This window comes from Drosophila rhopaloa, unplaced genomic scaffold (genome assembly GCF_018152115.1).
Source record: "Drosophila rhopaloa isolate 14029-0021.01 unplaced genomic scaffold, ASM1815211v1 contig_2, whole genome shotgun sequence".
NCBI lineage: Eukaryota > Metazoa > Arthropoda > Insecta > Diptera > Drosophilidae > Drosophila > Drosophila rhopaloa.
Window position 1 is genome coordinate 12949751 of NW_025335083.1, and position 17289 is coordinate 12967039.

Below are 17289 nucleotides of genomic sequence, written 5' to 3' on the forward strand. Positions count from 1 at the left end.
AAATCGTTTACTTTAAGTGGAACATGCTTGGACTCCTCGTTTCTTTCTCAAATCTCAGAAGGACATTTAATTAAATGGGGCTTAATGGGGCACTTCCATAACCACAATAAAAAGCTTTCAAGCAAAGCCCATAACATTTATTCATCAAATATAAATTAAGAACAAAAAAATTCCAAAAACAATATTTATTAGAATTTGTTTTATTTTTTTAGAGATAACATCTGAGGTTATCTGTCTGTCTGCTAGTGCAAAGACCTTATATTAGCGTACTGGTGAAACCGTTGCCTGTCCTTTTCTGTAGACAAAAGGTAGCATTTTTTCGGTAATCCACTCGTTGAACATAGCCACATTCGTGTAAGTTGCGGGAACACCACCCACTCCACATCCCATGCCCCAGGTTACGATGCCGACCTGCTCGTAGCGATCTGATTGTCCCTTGGCGCAGAATAAAGGAGATCCTCCATCTCCTACGCAGGCATCCTTGCCAGGTTCACCTCCGGCGCAAACAAAACTCTCAGGCAGCTTAAAGTTCCAGCCCAACCTCGTTCTCCTCAACTGTTCCTCACATTGGTCTCTCCTCAGCATTGGTAGCTCGACTTTCTTGAGAATGCTGGAGTTATCTAGATCACTTTCCTTTGTCTTACCCCAACCGGCAACCGTGCAGCGACGTCCATCGTACGAATTTCCTGGCTCCGGGATCGGGATGATTCTGATGTGATTGTTTAAAACAAAAGGCCTGGTTAGGAAGAGAAGCGCTACGTTGTTGGCACCAGTTTTAAATTCGAAGTTTTCGTGGAGCGTTATCTCGTATACTTCACGTTCATCATGACTAAAACTCTCTGTTTGGCAGCCCATGTCCCATTCGCCAGCTCTGACCACTATTTGATTGGCGTACTTGTTCCTTAGCTTGTGGGCAGCTGTGAGGACAACATCTGATCTAATCAGGGAACCGCCCGCAAAGTACTTATCTGTGTCGAACAGAGCCATCACCCAGGGAAACTGTCCGGGCCTTGATTGCTCATTGGTCATATACTTGGTGGCATCCAAACCGTTTGGATTGCTCAGGCCGTCTGTTGATAATCCGAATGGAATGCTCAGTCCTTCCTCTGTTCTGAATGTCCTGAATCCTGGGTAGGGTATTATTGGCTCCGCTGTTGTTGATCTCTGCGAATCATCAAAAACAGTTAACTTGAAGTATTTTGCACAAAAGTTAGTTTTAACAAGAAAATAAGCAAACAAAAATGGATTATATTATATTTCGATTTCGGTGCTTTTAATTTTTTGTATTCGTATAAATGTAAAGCCGTAATTTTGATAGCCTAAAAAATATCTGTATTTTTATTCGCGATTGCTAAGCTGTATGATATAGTCAGCCGATCCGGCCCGTCCCGTTTCATTTTCACTTTTGAACTAATTCTAAAACCTTCGCAAGGGTATAAAAACTTACTTCTGGCTCATTATTATTTCCAGTCAAATCCCATGTAAAATACTGCGAATAATCAAAAGTGGTTAGCTATTAATCTAAGCTCACATGGTATCTCAATAAACTTACTTCGTGGAGAATTTCACAACAGACTAGATGGGGAGCACATCTCACAGAATTTATGTCGTCACTTTTTAAGCAGACTTCTCTAGAAACACAGGAATTACAGGCTTCACCCAAAAGGATGCAGCTTAAAATAAGAGCTGCGGTTGTCCAGAAATGTCCCATGTCTGCGACCGAAAATTGATTGACTTAAAGACAGATAGGCTAGCTATTTTATAAGCAGCAGACCTCATTAGCTTTATATTATCATTATCAGCTTCAATATATACATGTGTGTATGTATACCATTGTTCTAAGATCTTAAAAAGTATGTTTCGCATTGAATCATCTTAATTATAATGCAAATGTATAAAAACAAATAATTCATGACATTTTCGTCTTATCTGTGCGAATTGAGCTTTTACTGTTTTGAGGTTTATGTGTAATTCAAGTTTTGACCTGTACGTGATAAGAAAAAGTAAAAGTTATCAATAAACTTTTTATTAGATTTTTTATTTGCAAAAATTTCCCAAAGTCGTATAAATTTGTAAAATCGTTGAAAAAAATACATTATACAATTTCTTGGAAAAGGCCTTAAATAGCTATCGACAATCAAATATATTTTTGGCGTTGGACATATATTGCTTTTAAAAGTTTAAATTTACTTTCCCATCACCTGCCGCAATTGCCAACAAGTTCTATATAAGGGGCTGTCGTCTTTGTTCCCAGAACCCAAATGCTAATGCTTGATAAATGCTTGAGTGATGTCCGGTTTCAGGCTTGGGGCTTGGTCGGCTTCCAGATTGCCTAGCCGAGCGCAATTTCCCATAAACAGGCGTTGCTAAAGCGATTTGCATCGGTTGCAAGTGGGGCTTCCCCACGGAACTCCCCGTTCCCAGGCCTCTGAAGCAGCTCCAGCTGCCGCCCAAGTCGGGCGTAGCATGTGGCACAAAGTTGTCAGGGGACTGCGGCGAGATAAGCACAAATTAGTGGTAAATTAAGGCATCAGCATTCCTAACCCACTCGGTGCACGGGAAAACTATGAACAACACAATACACTTATTTATTGTGTATTACCTTAATCTATTATTTTTCTGATCTATTATTTATTTATTATTTTAAGAGTTCTAGAAATTTTTTTATAGTTTTTTACTTATAAAATTTATGATTGCTACTGTCCTATTTAAAAATATTATGCAGTATATTCAAATTTTTAATGCACACATTTGAATTTATAATTTACTGCCAATAATAACATTTAATTCAAGGTTCTTATAACTATTTAAGTGTTCACTCGCTGTTTAAATTCTTATTACGAAATCAAAATATTTTAAGCAATGAAATTATAAATAATTATAAAACTAAAAATAAAGTCTATTTTAAATTTTAAGATAAGAGTTAATTTTTTAGCTATTAAATTATTATCAGTCGAATTTTTTAAATTTTTTCAATATTTTCCTTTTGCCAAGATCTATATAAAATTAAAATTTGTTTTCTTATTATATCAAGAGTTAAAGAAATGGAATATTGCGATTTCAAAGAAATTTGTTTGCCTGTGTACAGTCTGGACAAAACATGGGGAATATCGCAATGCCTCCCTGTGAATTCCCCAATCTAAATCCCAGTCCACTGACCGCAGACCAAGTTTGATGGACGTGCACTCAACACTTTCGCCCAGCTGACAGTTACACTAATAACCCCCTTTACAACCCCTTTCAGCCCCCTTTACACCTTCGTATATATCCACACCCCCCGCCCCCCTCGAAGCCAGAGGCAATCCTATGTGGCTTATCAGTTTTCAATCACATTTTGACTCGAATTTTGGTACATTTTGTGGGTGTTTGCCTGGCCATAAATCAACAAGACGCCCGATAATCCTCAATTCACGGCTGCCACTTCACGTGGAGAGTTGAAGGAGAAAAGGAGAGAGAAGAGATAGGCACCTTCCCCAAAATAGATAAACATTGACAGCTTGACATGTGTTCAAATACCAAATCCATCCCCGTTTCGGAAAAAGAGAAGTCCTTCCACGGATCGAAAACGTGTTTTAATTTTTATTGTTGTGCGGTTCAAGGTTGATCTTTTTTTTATTGCTGGGGAGAACAGCAGCAGCTGATGAGAAATCGAGAACAAATGGGGAATACGCCTAGGGTTTGTCGCTCCTTGACACGTGTCATGGGGATCAGTTTTTCCGGCTTCAATTTGAAATTTATCCTTTCAAATGAATCCACGTTATTCCAAATAACTTTGTAAAAATAAATCATTATTACAGTCTATTTCAAAAACTAGTTAAACAAACCCTACTTTAAGTTTTAGATGCAGAAACATTATAACAAGTAAAACGCTTTGTACAAATTTATTTTTACTTATTCTTGTTATTTAAATGTTATACCCAACTTTTGAAACAAAACAGTTGCTTTTCAACTTAAATTGTAAATATAGAAAATAACACTTTGAGACCAAGCTGATAAGAATTACAAAAAATACATAATAATTATTGCAATACGACAGAACACGAATGACAAATTTACTGGGCAATTACCTGGGCCATTAACCGGTGATGTAACCACTCATCGGCTCCGTTACTTCTACTCAAACACAAACGAAACACATCCAGTTTGATGGCGATTCCTGGCACAAGACAGTACTCTGTCTCGAAGGCCATAATATAGCAATAAAAAAGAGGGGAGCAGAAAAAGAAAGGCGAAAGAAAGGTAAACGCCGGTTAGGCCAACTAAAGAGCCGCAAATGCTGTCTGCCCTGCCCTCGTCTCATGTCTCTTCGTCTAATTTATCATCAAACCAGGCCAGGACAAAAGGATAAAGGACATGCGGCGGTGTAGTGACCATGGAACCAGCTGGCTTCCTAACCAAACCGACGGAACACAAAACACAACGCTCAACTGAAACCTGCGGGTGTTTCTGGCTGCAGGTATATATGCCAGAGTTTATGACTAAATTGAAACAGGTTGAATTGAGATGAGACAGGTGAGAGGAGCCCGAAAAGGTGCTACTAGTTTCATTATTTTCGGAGGCTTAGAAAATGGAAGAGAACGGTGTGTGAAGAATGAGATCACTAATGTTAGAAAAGGAAATAGAAAAATAATTCAAAATGATTAATGTATACACCAATGGAATAAAGAACATTAAACATTTATAAAACTTTCCCTAAGTTTAAACTAGAAATCAAATAATAAGGTTTCTATACTGACAAATTAAAGAATTTTGTATTTATGAATGAATGTTTCTATTGAAATGTTTGTATTAAAAATGATAAGAATTAATTGGCGATCAATGCAATGTTTTTTAATAAAGAAAACTTAATAATTTTTTGCTTTAGGTGGGATTGAATGAGTGCCCGGAATGTAATTAAATCTGTTTGGCGGCATGTTTTAGTCAGAACAATCAGCATAGGCGCCTCGAATTTGTTCTTCCTCGAATGGGAAGACCCTCTCCTGCACTATCTTGTCAATCATTTGGCTTCTTCACTTGAACCGATATCTGTTTACACACAACACACTCGCACTCATCCCGAGATCAAAGCGAACACTTGAACACTTAACCCAAGGCGAGCCCCGGATAAACCCGAATCCCGAACCCTGACTTCGACTAAGGACTCTGCGCTGCCCTGGGGCTTATCTCACTTACAAGTAATTGTAATATTATCCCTAATAAGCAAAAGATTGATAGCATTCCGGGGAAGAGCCATAAAAAAGGGAGAGTGTGGTGTGGGCGCTGGGGAATTATTAGGAGGGTCCGAGTCCGAGACCGAGGAGCGAGTCTCACTCGACACCGGCTTGAAAGGACACAAAGGATGGCCGGCTGGCTATCTGCTTACTCTTCTCATCATCACTTGAGTAAACAATGTCATAAAATCATCAATCAAACCGGGGCGCACCTCCCTATCTTTCCCCGTTTCAATCTCTGCCCTCTCGGTTTTGTTTTCTTGGCCTTATAGCCCCTTTTTGTATTGGTCCTTTGTGCGGGCCCTAAACTGTCTAAGCAAACAACAACAAACTGGACACGCGTCCGGATTTGGTTTTGCCTGGGATTACCCCATGCCCTTCATACATATCCCTCCCTTTCTGTATGTCTGTGCCTGCTAATACAATTAAGTGTTAAATTTGTTGCTGCCTCTTTCTTGGGTTATTTGTAAGTCGGGGCAAATTATTTTATGGGCGTGCTGCTATTTACATTATAAGTAGGTATGGTCAGGAGATTTTCCTGCGGCATTTCTCAATGGGGAATTCGGGGGCAAGATGGCAATCGCCTTAGTTTTCAAGTTATAGGATACGAAGGTGCTCCATAAAGTGGGTTAGTTTATGCACCGATGTGTGACGATGGTATTCTGTTTATTAGGTGCTAGAGTTTTATTCCTTATCTTATATTTCGTTTAATAAAAATTACTTATTTTCTTAATAAGCACGCATTGCATTTAAGCTTTCAATATTTTGTATGTATATATTAAACAATTAATTTTATGAACAAATTGTCTTATTCATTTAAAGGTTCCTATTGAATTTGATCGCCTTTGATATTTTTGGACCAAACGTTTTGGGTAATAATCTATTTTTCTACCTATTAATAGTCACATATCCCTATACCTTAGAAGATCGGTACCTGCTTATCAGTAAGAGGTCATAAAACGGCAGGAAGAATATTTTTGTTGGTCATGTTCATTCTTGATCGACTGAGCCTTTTAAGAATAGGGTATATATTTGTTTGAATATCTATATATAACAATTAATAAGATTAAATTAAAAGTAGATTTAATCAGACTATTACAACAAAATTGATGTATAGCTCGTTTTGCGGAATTTGTTATCCTAATTATCCCTGACCTACGCACACACCCACGTACTCGGTTGGAGTTGCAACCATTTTGCTGTCATCGAACTCGTTTTGAGCGCACTGCAACCTCGAACCGATTCTCCTCTTCGAACCGCTCTCATCAAACTAGTGCTGTTAGAACGCTGCTAAGTGCGTATAAGACTGATGTTGCAAAGAAAATGCACTAGAGGGCGCCAGTTTGTGAGTTTTCGGCTGCCTTCGTGTTGGCTTCGGTTCTACTTCCGAAATTACAAAAAATATACGTTTAATAATCAAGACAGTTTTATAAAAGTTTTATAAATACAAAAAATTTCGTAAAAATTTTGGATTTAGATTTGACTCAACGCGTTATTTAATTGAAAGTTTGTTTTTGTTTTTTGTATCCGAAATGTGAATAAAAATTTAAAATTGAAGAAAAACGTGTAACTTAAACCCTTACGTTTAGGAGCTGCGTTCACGGATCTTTTCAAAAATAATTGTAATTTACATACTCATTTTATTTCGTTTTCACTCGATTTTTGAAACGATGAAATGTTTGTAACCGGAAACTATGCTTGGTCGCGAAGTAAATCCAGCCAATCAGGAAGATACTTCCGCACAACATAGGCTCCTGCAACATGTTCGGGCCAACATGTTCGTGGCTGTTTGACATTTATGCTACAAACGAAAAAACTGCCAAGCGAATGTATCCGAAAGATACGTTCAGTCTTTTTCGACGCGAGCATTGTAACGGATCGCAGGTCACGGACGCTTGGATTAACGGTACTATTGCCCTCAGTGTTATCTGTGTGTGAGTGTGCGTGAGTGTGACCGGTTAACAAAAAAAAATATAAATCAAACAACACCACCCACTAAAACCCCCCAAAAAACGCCACTCGTGCATGAGTGGGTTTGCAAAGTGCATTAGTGTAACAGTTGAGAATTCAAAAAATCAACTTTCGAAATGATATCAAACGAAATATGATCGAGAACAGCTGATAAACAGCCTTCAAAACAGAATTAAAACAAAGTGATCTAGAAGAAAGTGTTTTACTTAATTGCTCATTTAGGAAGGAAGGAAGATCATAACCTCTTAAAAAAGACACAAAAAGTAAGTGCATCCAAACCAGCTATGTTAAATATAACAATAACAAATGAGGACTGTCAAAATATTTATGCAAAACGTAAAAAAGTGCACCCAAAATAAAGGAAGATAAAGATAAACACGAATACCCACAATGAGGGTAGCCGCCACGCCCCCAACAAGCTACCGCCCACCTCCGACGGCTGTCCTTTTTTCACTCCTTTTTTCGGGTCAGCAAATGGAACCAATTCATTTTTTTGGGGTTTCCTTTGTTTTGTTTATTTAACTGAAGGCGCGCGAGATTTTCCGCATATTTTTTCTGCTCTGTTTTTGGCATATTTGTTTATGCGTTGGCAAGTTTTGCTTTTGCCTTTGGGTGCGATAAAAATGGGTTTAAAATTTGCCAAATCCTTGGCGGGAATACATCAAGCAACTGCAAATGGATTTGAATAAATTTACAACTGTCGAAATGGTTTAATCTCAGCCAATATTGAGATTAAGATTGTAGCTTAAATCTGAGGCTTAATCTCACATTTCCTCAACTGATAACAAAGATTTGTTTGAATTGATAATCAACAAAGCTTTTGTTGATCATGGGAGTATGATCTTTAGAAAGGTCTTAAAACTACATAGATGTATTTGATTATTCTTTAAAATAATAATTATAGATTTCATGAGTATAATATACCTATATCTTATGGAAAATATTTCATATTAAATGACAACTATAACTGCATAATTTAACTTTATTTATTATTTTCAATCATTTTTACTAAACATTGTATTAGGAATAGTTAATATTATAATAAAAAACACACTTAAAACAATTTTAATTTCTTTTCAATTTTTTTATAATGGAAAAATATAGGAACTTTGTGCTTACTAAAGTTGTCTACACACTTAAGCACTCTCAAAGCATTAAGATGTTGATCCAGTCACGTGAGATGTCACCTTTAAGCCTCTTTTTTCACCCAATCGTTTCACTTACCACCCGCATATACTTAAAGTTCCCCAGAGAATAAATGAGAAAAATAAAGCTTCCTTCGACGTTGATCACTTTTCGTTTAGTTGTTATTCTCGTTTTCTGTGACTTAAAGACACAGATTTTGACCTTTTCGCCATCCAAACAAATCCCAAATTTGTAAGACACCGAGTCGAACAGACCCCCACTAAAACGTAAATATATTTCGGCCTAAAAGCAGTCCAATTGTCAACGATTTAAGAGACGTCGAGGTGCGTGCCCTATTAGCCCCTCCAATAAAAATTAACTCAGGTTAAGGACGGGCGAAAATCCCGGCAAAGACATAAATCTTTGAACAGGCCGCAAAGTCAAATGAAATAGCACAAACAGAAATATTTTCATTAAGAGTGTGGAAAATATTCACCAGAGAAAATGGGAGAGATGGGAGAATCAACATACATCAATCTGTCAGTGGGGCCTGTCAGCTGTTTTAAGCACCCACAAAGTGCTGCTGGCCCCAAAAAACAAAAAATAAAAACAAGAAGTTTGAGACGACGGGCAGACATTCAATAAAGATTGAACCAGCAGAAGAACCCGAAGAAGATAAAGCAGAGCGGAGAAAACCCCAAATGTAAATGTGAATTTTTTCGGAATGCACTTTTCGTGCGCCCCCATAAAAAATTTTTACTTTTACTCTCGCTTGTTGTTTGGTTATTGGGTAAAGTTTCTGCCTTTGTATTTACTTATTTTTTCTTTTTTTTTTTTTTGCTTATCCACGCGCAAACGTGCGCCAATCAATTCCAAACAGAACTCAAGAAATACACAAAAAAAAGCGTAGACAAAAAACCCTTAACCGTGTGAACATTTTTCCACTCCCACGGCAAACAAATTAAAGCAAAGTCGAGAGAAGAAGAGCCCGTCAAAGTCGTGTTAAAATTAGAGACAAAAGCAATTTGTCTTTGTGCAATACTTATTCCCGAAGATGTATCTTGCAGATACATTTACATCTGAGCGGAGAGCCGATGGTCTATTAAGCGAACGTGTTGATTGATTTTTATTTTCGGGAATTACACAGAAATCGTTACAGGGCTCGAAAATTGTGTGTTCCCATTCCCATTGCGGTTTTTGTTAATGAAAATTCCCTGCCGCTTTCGGAAGGAAAACTCTGGATGGGCTGGAGTGGGGGCTGCTAAATCATTCAACACTTGAGGGTTTGCTTCTCCAGTTGATTCTATTAATTACGGAACCGAACTCAAAAGTGAGTTTGTCCCGTCTGCCCTGGAAATCGATGACTTATTAAGGAGTCTCGTCTCAATGGGAGCGCTTTGAATTCTCGGAACTAGGCTCTAGAGCAGCGGTAAAAATATCAGATTGCAGCATGTTTTTAAAGTTAGGATCACTGCAAATAAAAAAATACAAATCAATTTGTAAATGTACGAAATTTTTATCTTTTTTAGGCTAATTTTAATAAATTATTATTTTTATGTACAATGATAACAAATTTGAAAAGTAATAATAATGAATTTCATGGGTCGAAAGCTGTTTTTTAACACTAAAATAAAAGCTAATAAAATTATTTGCCAAACAAATTGAAGAACTGTAGGCCAAACAAATTAAAGGTGCATTAGGCCATACAATAAACCAAAATTAAAAATGCTATGTTTAATTAATAGATGTTGTATGTATGCAAAACATTTCAATAAAATTATTTTATATGTGTTTGAGTACAGAATTCCACCGATACCTTAAGTATTGAATTCTAAGCCTTGGTCGTAAAAAAAAAATTAAATACAAAAGACAATTTTCATAATAACATTGAACAAGTTTATCAAAAATATGTTTAAATTTTAATAAAAGTCAAAAAATGTTTAAGGAGACAATTTTTTTAAAAGGCAATCACCAATCCGTTTGAAACGATTTAGGTAACAATTTAGTCACTTCGTGCTTATCTGAGGATCTACTTAAAGTGCATTTAAGCAGCCATACCGTCCCCCTTACACTTATTCAATTTCCCTCCCTTTGGCACCACATTTTTTGTCAACACCTTGGCAAATAGATTTCAGTGTCGGACGAGCACTTAGACTGCTGCTTTGGCTGCTGCTTTCCCCTGGTGCTACTGCCACTTGCCAGACCAAAAATTGATTGATTTTATTTGCCCGAAATGGGAAAAAGAAAACTTCAACCAACTCCTTCTCGTCGTTTTCTACCCCAAAATTTTCGACGCATTTGCGGTTCGTGAAAGGGGAAAATAAAATTGGGTGAGGTGTCTGTAACTGACATTTTGTGGCCAACTCATTTGCACAGTTTGAATTTTGGGCTTCCCCTTGTCAGCTAGCTGAAGTTATGGAAAATACGCACTTTTTATTTACCTTTTGGAACGGATATCTTTTCCATTGTAAGTCAACTCCTACTGTTCTGCGGATACTGTCTGGCCAAAAAAGTAAATTCCTCATTCATTTATGGGACGAATATTACTTCATATTTCCTCTACCCCCATTTTACTGCGGTTTCTCGCCTGCATTATCGATGAGTGGGTTTTTCATTTGCAGGAAAATTCACCTCAAAGCACTCGGCATAGTTGTGACTCCATTTTCATTTCGCATTTCCAGGCTGCAGCTGTGAAAGCAAAAATTGTCATGAATAAATGATGGCCAAGACGATGATGACGATGACGACGATGTTACGGGCCAAAAAGTGAAGACACACAAAAATATATTTTACACAGTAAAATCGTATTTTCCCTTGCTCTGTTTTCCATTTTTCTGCAAATTTATGGCATATTCCCAATTGAGATGGCCTCGGCCCAAGTTCTCATTCTCTGGAAAATTTTGTTAAGAAATATCTTCGTCTCACTCACCGACAATTAATTTGAGCTCACTACTCTCCATGGAAATCCGGTTTTGAGTTTATTATAAATATAAAACTCAGAAATTCAATGAAAAATTGATGCATAAAGTGGCCAGGTTCTGAACTTATTGAAGATGACTTAATGTAAATATTTGTATTGGTTATTTCATTAGTTCTAGTTTTTGGGGCATGTTAATATTGAATTTCAATGGTTTTGCAGACGGAAGTTTTAAAGAAGCCTTTATGTTTGTTTTTTACCATGAGTTAATTTGAAAAATCTTCTTATATATTTATAGCAAGAGAGTAATAAAAATGTAAATTAAAACAACAAAAAAATGCTTTATTTTTAAAAAGCTAAAGTCAACATTCTTTTAACACATTGGTTCATTAAATATATACCGCCAATGTATTTACGTTACTTACAAAAATATTTCACATAAAGCCGGGCTGAAAAATTACAATGTCAGTGAATTTTTTATGGGTAAACAATATCTAAAACAAAGGTATCCATTTCATGTAACGAAAAGCAAAAAAAAATAAAAGTGAAATTTGTTTTATTCCGAGCAACAATATTGCTTTTAAATCCCAATAAATATGCATACATTAAATCAAACATTGGACGTCAGCGAGTTGTATTGAACAAATGGGGAATTTGTATATTTATATATGGCGAATTTACAAGCGAAAAATATTTATATGGCCCAGAAAAAACTTTTGCATTCACCGATTGATTGACAGTCAAATTAGCGGCAAACAAATGGCGAGAAGCCATGGCAAATAATTTTAAAATTCATGCGATGTATATATACAGTTGACATATATACACTTTGCTCATATATGGCATATCAATCAAATAAATTATGGCATTGTGTAAAGCAAATTACGGCAAATGGGCGATCCACTAGATGCAAATCAATATGTACAGCAGGCAATCATTCAACTCGTTCGCTCGTCAGTCAATCAAACGCTGGCCATAGGTGGAGAGGGGGGGGTTTTTCAACTGCCTCAAGTGGCTGCTACGGGCATAAACAAGCCAGTGGAAACTCTTTTCGCTTTTCCGTTTGTTCCTCCTTTTTTTCGAATTGGCGCCGGCGTCATTGCAACCTAATTTCCCATTTATCGAACACTTTTCGGAACTGGCGCTATGGCAAATATGGCAATCATATGCTGCTACCATCGAATTGAATGTTTACACGGTGGGCGGCTAAAGGGGGAGGGGCTCGAAAAGGGGGCTCACACGCATCATCACTCATACGTCACGTTGTCTGACTTGTATATCAATTTGGGCGGGCTGCGGAAGGGGCGCCTAATAAAAGATACAAATGAAAACTCATCGAACGAATTGGAAATGCCCTGGTTTGGAAATAATCAGTAAATTAAAATTGACTTTTTCAGATATCAAACTTTGTAAATATCTGATGCAATTGGTTATCCACTGACCTGATGAATAATAATTATACAAAATAATTTGATTTGCGAATTATCCTTTTAATCTAAAATTGTGTCAGGCTAAATAAAATATATAAACAGCAAATTAGAATTTTTTGCAAGCGAATATGTTTAAAAAGAGCGAAAGTGTTATTAAAAGAAATAAATAAATGGATACAGAGATATTTTTAAAACGTTGAATATAACTAGATACTGAATATTAAATACTGTTTGACCAGAACAGCACTTTCGCAAAGAGTATTCTGCGGAGATGCCGCCTTTCGATGGGGCATCTGAAAGTACGTGCCGCATGCCTCATGTTTCATTCCTCATGCCTCGTGGCTCAATTCAATTGCAGCCCAATTGACGTTTGCATAAATATTCCCTTTCGCCTCAGTTTTTGCCTTTTTTATGGCTGCCTCTCGGCCAGAGTTTGCACAGTTTATAAATTCTGTAAGTTTACCCCTGCCATTCGGCTTTTTATGCTGCCTGTTGATTTTTTATGGCACTCGATGCGTGTTGCTCTTTAGCACAAAATAAACAAATTAAAGCGCACAAACTGCTGCATTTTGTTGTTTATAAATTTCAATTCATTTCGTTGCTGTTTTTGTTGTTCCCAGTTTATTGGTCGAACGGAGATTTCTCAAATGTTGCCAAAGGGAAGATTCTTCGCCCGGGTTGTTTATGAAGTTTTGAAATCGATTTGGCAACGCGGCAAGTGGCCCTCCCACACAACCGTAATAAATTCTAAAAAAACACATTCCTCTTTATTTGGTCTCGCAATGGTATTTCTGCTCTTCTAAATTTATCTTTAGAAATATATATGTCTTTGTTATTTATTGTTCAGACTTATTAATTAAGTCCCATCATCGTAATTTTGTTGGTTTTTATTTGGGCAATTTGATCTGCCTTCAATCAGTTCAAGTGGTTCAGTGGGTGAATCGAATTAAGTGCTGCTGTTATGGGTTAATTTTCATTATCTGATGGTGTGAGTCTTAAATGAAACTTAATAGAAGGAAAGTGATTTGCTCAATGATTACCAATGCATTATTCAAAATTGAGAATATTTAAAGATAATTCGTTTAACCATTGTGTTATATCAATTAAAAATTTAAATAAAGCTAATTATAAATTATTAGTTTTGAGTAGGTATAGTTTATTATCCGAAGCATATTCCGGATCGCACCTACCGAAATTCTGTGCATTTTTCCGTCACGTAATTAGAAAATTTTTGCTACATCAGTTATGCCCAACTCATCAGCTGCTTGGCCAAAAACCAAAATTCAATTACCTCAAAATGCTCCGGGCCATGAAATTGTAACCTGAGCTAAAGAAGCTCGGAGAATGTACAATGGTGGGGGGAAAACCGAAAAACAAAACATTTTTTGGCATATGCTAGACTTTCATTCGAAAAAGGGGCGGGAATTGGGAAAGTCAATCACTCAAAAAGGATCGGTAATTGATAACTTTTCATTTTCCATAGCCAAGGGCAAAGAGGCATTGAGGTAGAGACCATAGTAACATTTCATTCCCCACAGAATTTTCACACATTTCACTTGCCAGGGTCTCAAAACAATTAGAAACCCAATGAAACAGAATGGCAAAATCGAAAGTTTTTCGAGTATCATTCTATTATAGTATTCCTTCACTTGTAGGGATTTTTCCTTTGTCTTATTCAGACTTTGGACTATAATGGCCCATTGTCAAAATGAAAAATACACTTTCTGAGTTTTGGCTGGCTTTAAGCTGACTTTCCCATTGATTTTAAATTTCAATTTAATTTTTTGCCTGCAAATCTAATTACTGATGGTTAGTACAGTTGTGGGATTTGATTCCTCGGGGCTCTACTATCTACTCGTTCATTCGATTACACTTTTCCGCCACTTAACGACAGAATTATGCAAATGAAGATTCCGAAAAAACGCATGTGTGTGTCGCAAGGTTAAAGATCTGTTTGCTTAGATAAAACCGTGGTAGTAATGCACAGCAAGAAAAGAATAAAATAAAGAGAAAAGAAAAAATTTAAAAAAATGCTTTGTGTATATTTATATTTCTTAAATAAGATACACAGTGTGATATAGTAATGTATATTACATTATTTATTGATTTCAGCAGCTCGCGAATATATAAATTTGAATTAAATCAAAATAATACTGCAATTAAACTATGATCTAAATATTTAAATATATCAAAGAATATTTTTGAAAGATTAGTTTCAAATTATTTGAATAAAAACGAAAAGGAAACCACCGATAAATAAACCTACCTAACCTCTACTCTTACCAACACTTTTGAGGTCACTAAGGATTCACCTGAGTTAGGGTATCGTTGACAGGGTGACATACGAGCAGCACTCCCAGCCTGAGCCACCTGAACCACCTGAACCATCTGAACCAGCGGAGGAAACCCAACAACAGGCTGGGGAGTCGTCTCAGTCACTTGCGACAGTATCGCATTTGCTTTGAAATTAGTTTGCCGGCAACCGAAAAAAAAGGAGCGGAGAGCGAAAGGAAAATGAGTCGTGTGTGACGATGTAAGGGCTCCGTTTTGTGCACCTGTCGCGGGGGCCGGGAAATCCACCTGCAAAAGAGGGGTGGGTGGAAGGGGGGCGTTGTTGCCCCTGGCAGTCGGTCCTTGTTGACTTGTTTACGGTGCCAGCGAACAGATACAAAGCAAACGGATGGGGGAACAGATACAAGGACACAAAAGATACACGGATATGCAAGTCACATTATAGTCGGAATATAGTCACAGTCTAGTTGGAGTTTAGCTCAGTGGAATTGCCCAAACTTACATCTGCATGCGAACACTTTCTGACAGTCATTCGAGGCTCTAATTTATTTGATTTTATTCTATCCGCACCATAAATGTCTTTTGCATTTGTCAATCAAAAAGTTTTAGTGACCCACATGAGATTTATATATATAAAACTTCGTGTCAGAGATTTCTCATATTTCTTTTTATTTGGCATGACACATTGCCACGAATTTCTATCACAATTGAAGATACAGAGCCTGTCTGCATAAATTTTATAAATATTTATTATTTGTTGAATTTGAGTGGCTGTAAAATGTTCAGCTTAAAAGAACTGACTTTAAATTCAATAAATGTATTGCCAAAATCTATAAAATATCATTAGGCCGTAATCAAAAATAGTTTAGAACTAGATTGAAGATAATAAATTTTTTGTATAAATTGACGCTTGTTTCTGATGGATTTCAATGAAATAAAAATGAATAATTATGGTAGCTGCTAGAAACACATGAATAAATATCAAATACAAATAATAATAAAATTATACAAAAAACCAAATGTATAAAAAACCAAATTAACAATTTAAGCAAAGACATGGACTATTAAAGCCTTTTCAATTTTAATTAAATGAGTAAAGAATGCAAAACTTCCAGGAAATCTTCTAGGAGAAGTTTAAACAACCGTTGCCGTGGTGACATCATTTGACTGCCCAGCCAAAGAATTTCCATTCATGATCAAGTTTATCCCCAACTAATCCCCCAGTCAATCAGGGGGATTCATTTATCATCTGCTGTCCCATCTACAGCCAATTGATCAATACTCCCCTTTCCCCACCGAGACCTTCAATTATCTATCAATTAGAGACACCCGAGGAGAGAGAAAAAGGGGGAGAAAAGGGAAAGCCTAGCCTTTCCATTTAGAACGGAAATTATTCATGACTTCCATGGAAAACCGAAAAACAAAAAAGCCAGAGAGAGAGAGGGACACAGAAAAAATCAAATTCGAGAAGAAAGCAAAGAAGATAAATGACCAACAATTAGTCACACCTACGATGACAATCATTGAACGATTGAGGGGGAAAAAGGTGGGCTTAGTTTTACCCATGGCTCCAAATCGAGTTCAAATTCAAATTCCCCCTGTTCCAGGGTCAGACAATGGCCACAGTAATGAAAATTTAGCAGGCCCAAAACACAAAACCAGGCTTAATTGCCAAGGGCAGGGGGGAAATGAATTAAAGGGTGGCCCCCAAAAGTGCTTGTGTAGTTTTGATTACCGTCAGGTGCCGTGTCAATCGGCAATTTGTGGCACGCCCCCTTTGGAAAACGGCATTTGAATGATGACAGCGAACCGGTGACTGGTAACAGGTTACAGGTAACAGATCACAGGTGACAGCTGGCGTTCTTCCGCCCGTGGCACTTGCCAATGCTATTGTTTTCCCGGGCTGGGCTCACCGCACCACACACACCCTCTTTCCAAAAATGTCTCTATTATGTGCGGCCAAACAAGCAAACAAATTGCTATCGTCTGTTCTGTCGCTTATAGTGACTGACTCACGGGCGTGTCTAGAGCAATAAATAATTATTTACATATTTATTTGTTAACTTCTTCCATTGCAGTTATCAAACCGATCAGGAAGCCATTGGAAACAAAAATCAGACAGAAACCAACAACCATCATGTTTGGCCCACTCAATTTGCTGGCCGCTCTGTTTTTCATCGGCACACTGAAAGGTGAGTAAAATCAACTTAAATTGTACACGATTTTTATACATACACTCAGAAAAATGGGATTTCCCAAAATTTTAAGTCTCCATATTTTTTATATAAAAATGTTTTGACCTCTTAGAAACGTTTTACTTGAAGTTTTCCAAAAAAGAGGTTCT

At 37.0% G+C, this 17289-nt stretch overlaps 2 protein-coding genes across 3 annotated transcripts in view; one reads left to right on the plus strand and one right to left on the minus strand.

Annotated features, from left to right (window-relative positions):
- Positions 1–261: 261 nt before the first annotated feature.
- Positions 262–1711, minus strand: LOC108043916 (phenoloxidase-activating factor 2-like). The gene is made up of 3 exons (XM_017122734.2): positions 1553–1711; positions 1448–1489; positions 262–1164 (listed from the first exon to the last, which is right to left on the minus strand). Exons 1-3 carry the CDS (start codon positions 1709–1711, stop codon positions 262–264), a joined length of 1104 nt encoding a protein of 367 aa, XP_016978223.2.
- Positions 1712–7076: 5365 nt separating this feature from the next.
- The window catches only part of LOC108047308, an 81361-nt gene continuing 71148 nt past the window's right edge, over positions 7077–17289 (plus strand). For both annotated transcript variants that reach the window (XM_044459859.1, XM_044459860.1), the window contains exons 1-2: positions 7077–7444; positions 17024–17137. In XM_044459859.1, coding sequence (XP_044315794.1) covers positions 17083–17137 — 55 coding nt within the window. In that variant the 5' untranslated portion in view covers positions 7077–7444; positions 17024–17082. The remainder of the gene's footprint in view (positions 7445–17023; positions 17138–17289) is intronic.

Excerpts from the sequence above, each read along its gene's own strand:
- LOC108043916 (XM_017122734.2), bottom strand. The coding sequence starts at position 1,711 with ATGGGACATTTCTGGACAACCGCAGCTCTTATTTTAAGCTGCATCCTT. Across the intron at positions 1,490-1,552 it reads GTTGTGAAATTCTCCACGAA|TATTTTACATGGGATTTGAC; the intron begins GTAAGTTTATTG and ends GATTATTCGCAG. Across the intron at positions 1,165-1,447 it reads GAAATAATAATGAGCCAGAA|AGATCAACAACAGCGGAGCC; the intron begins GTAAGTTTTTAT and ends GATGATTCGCAG.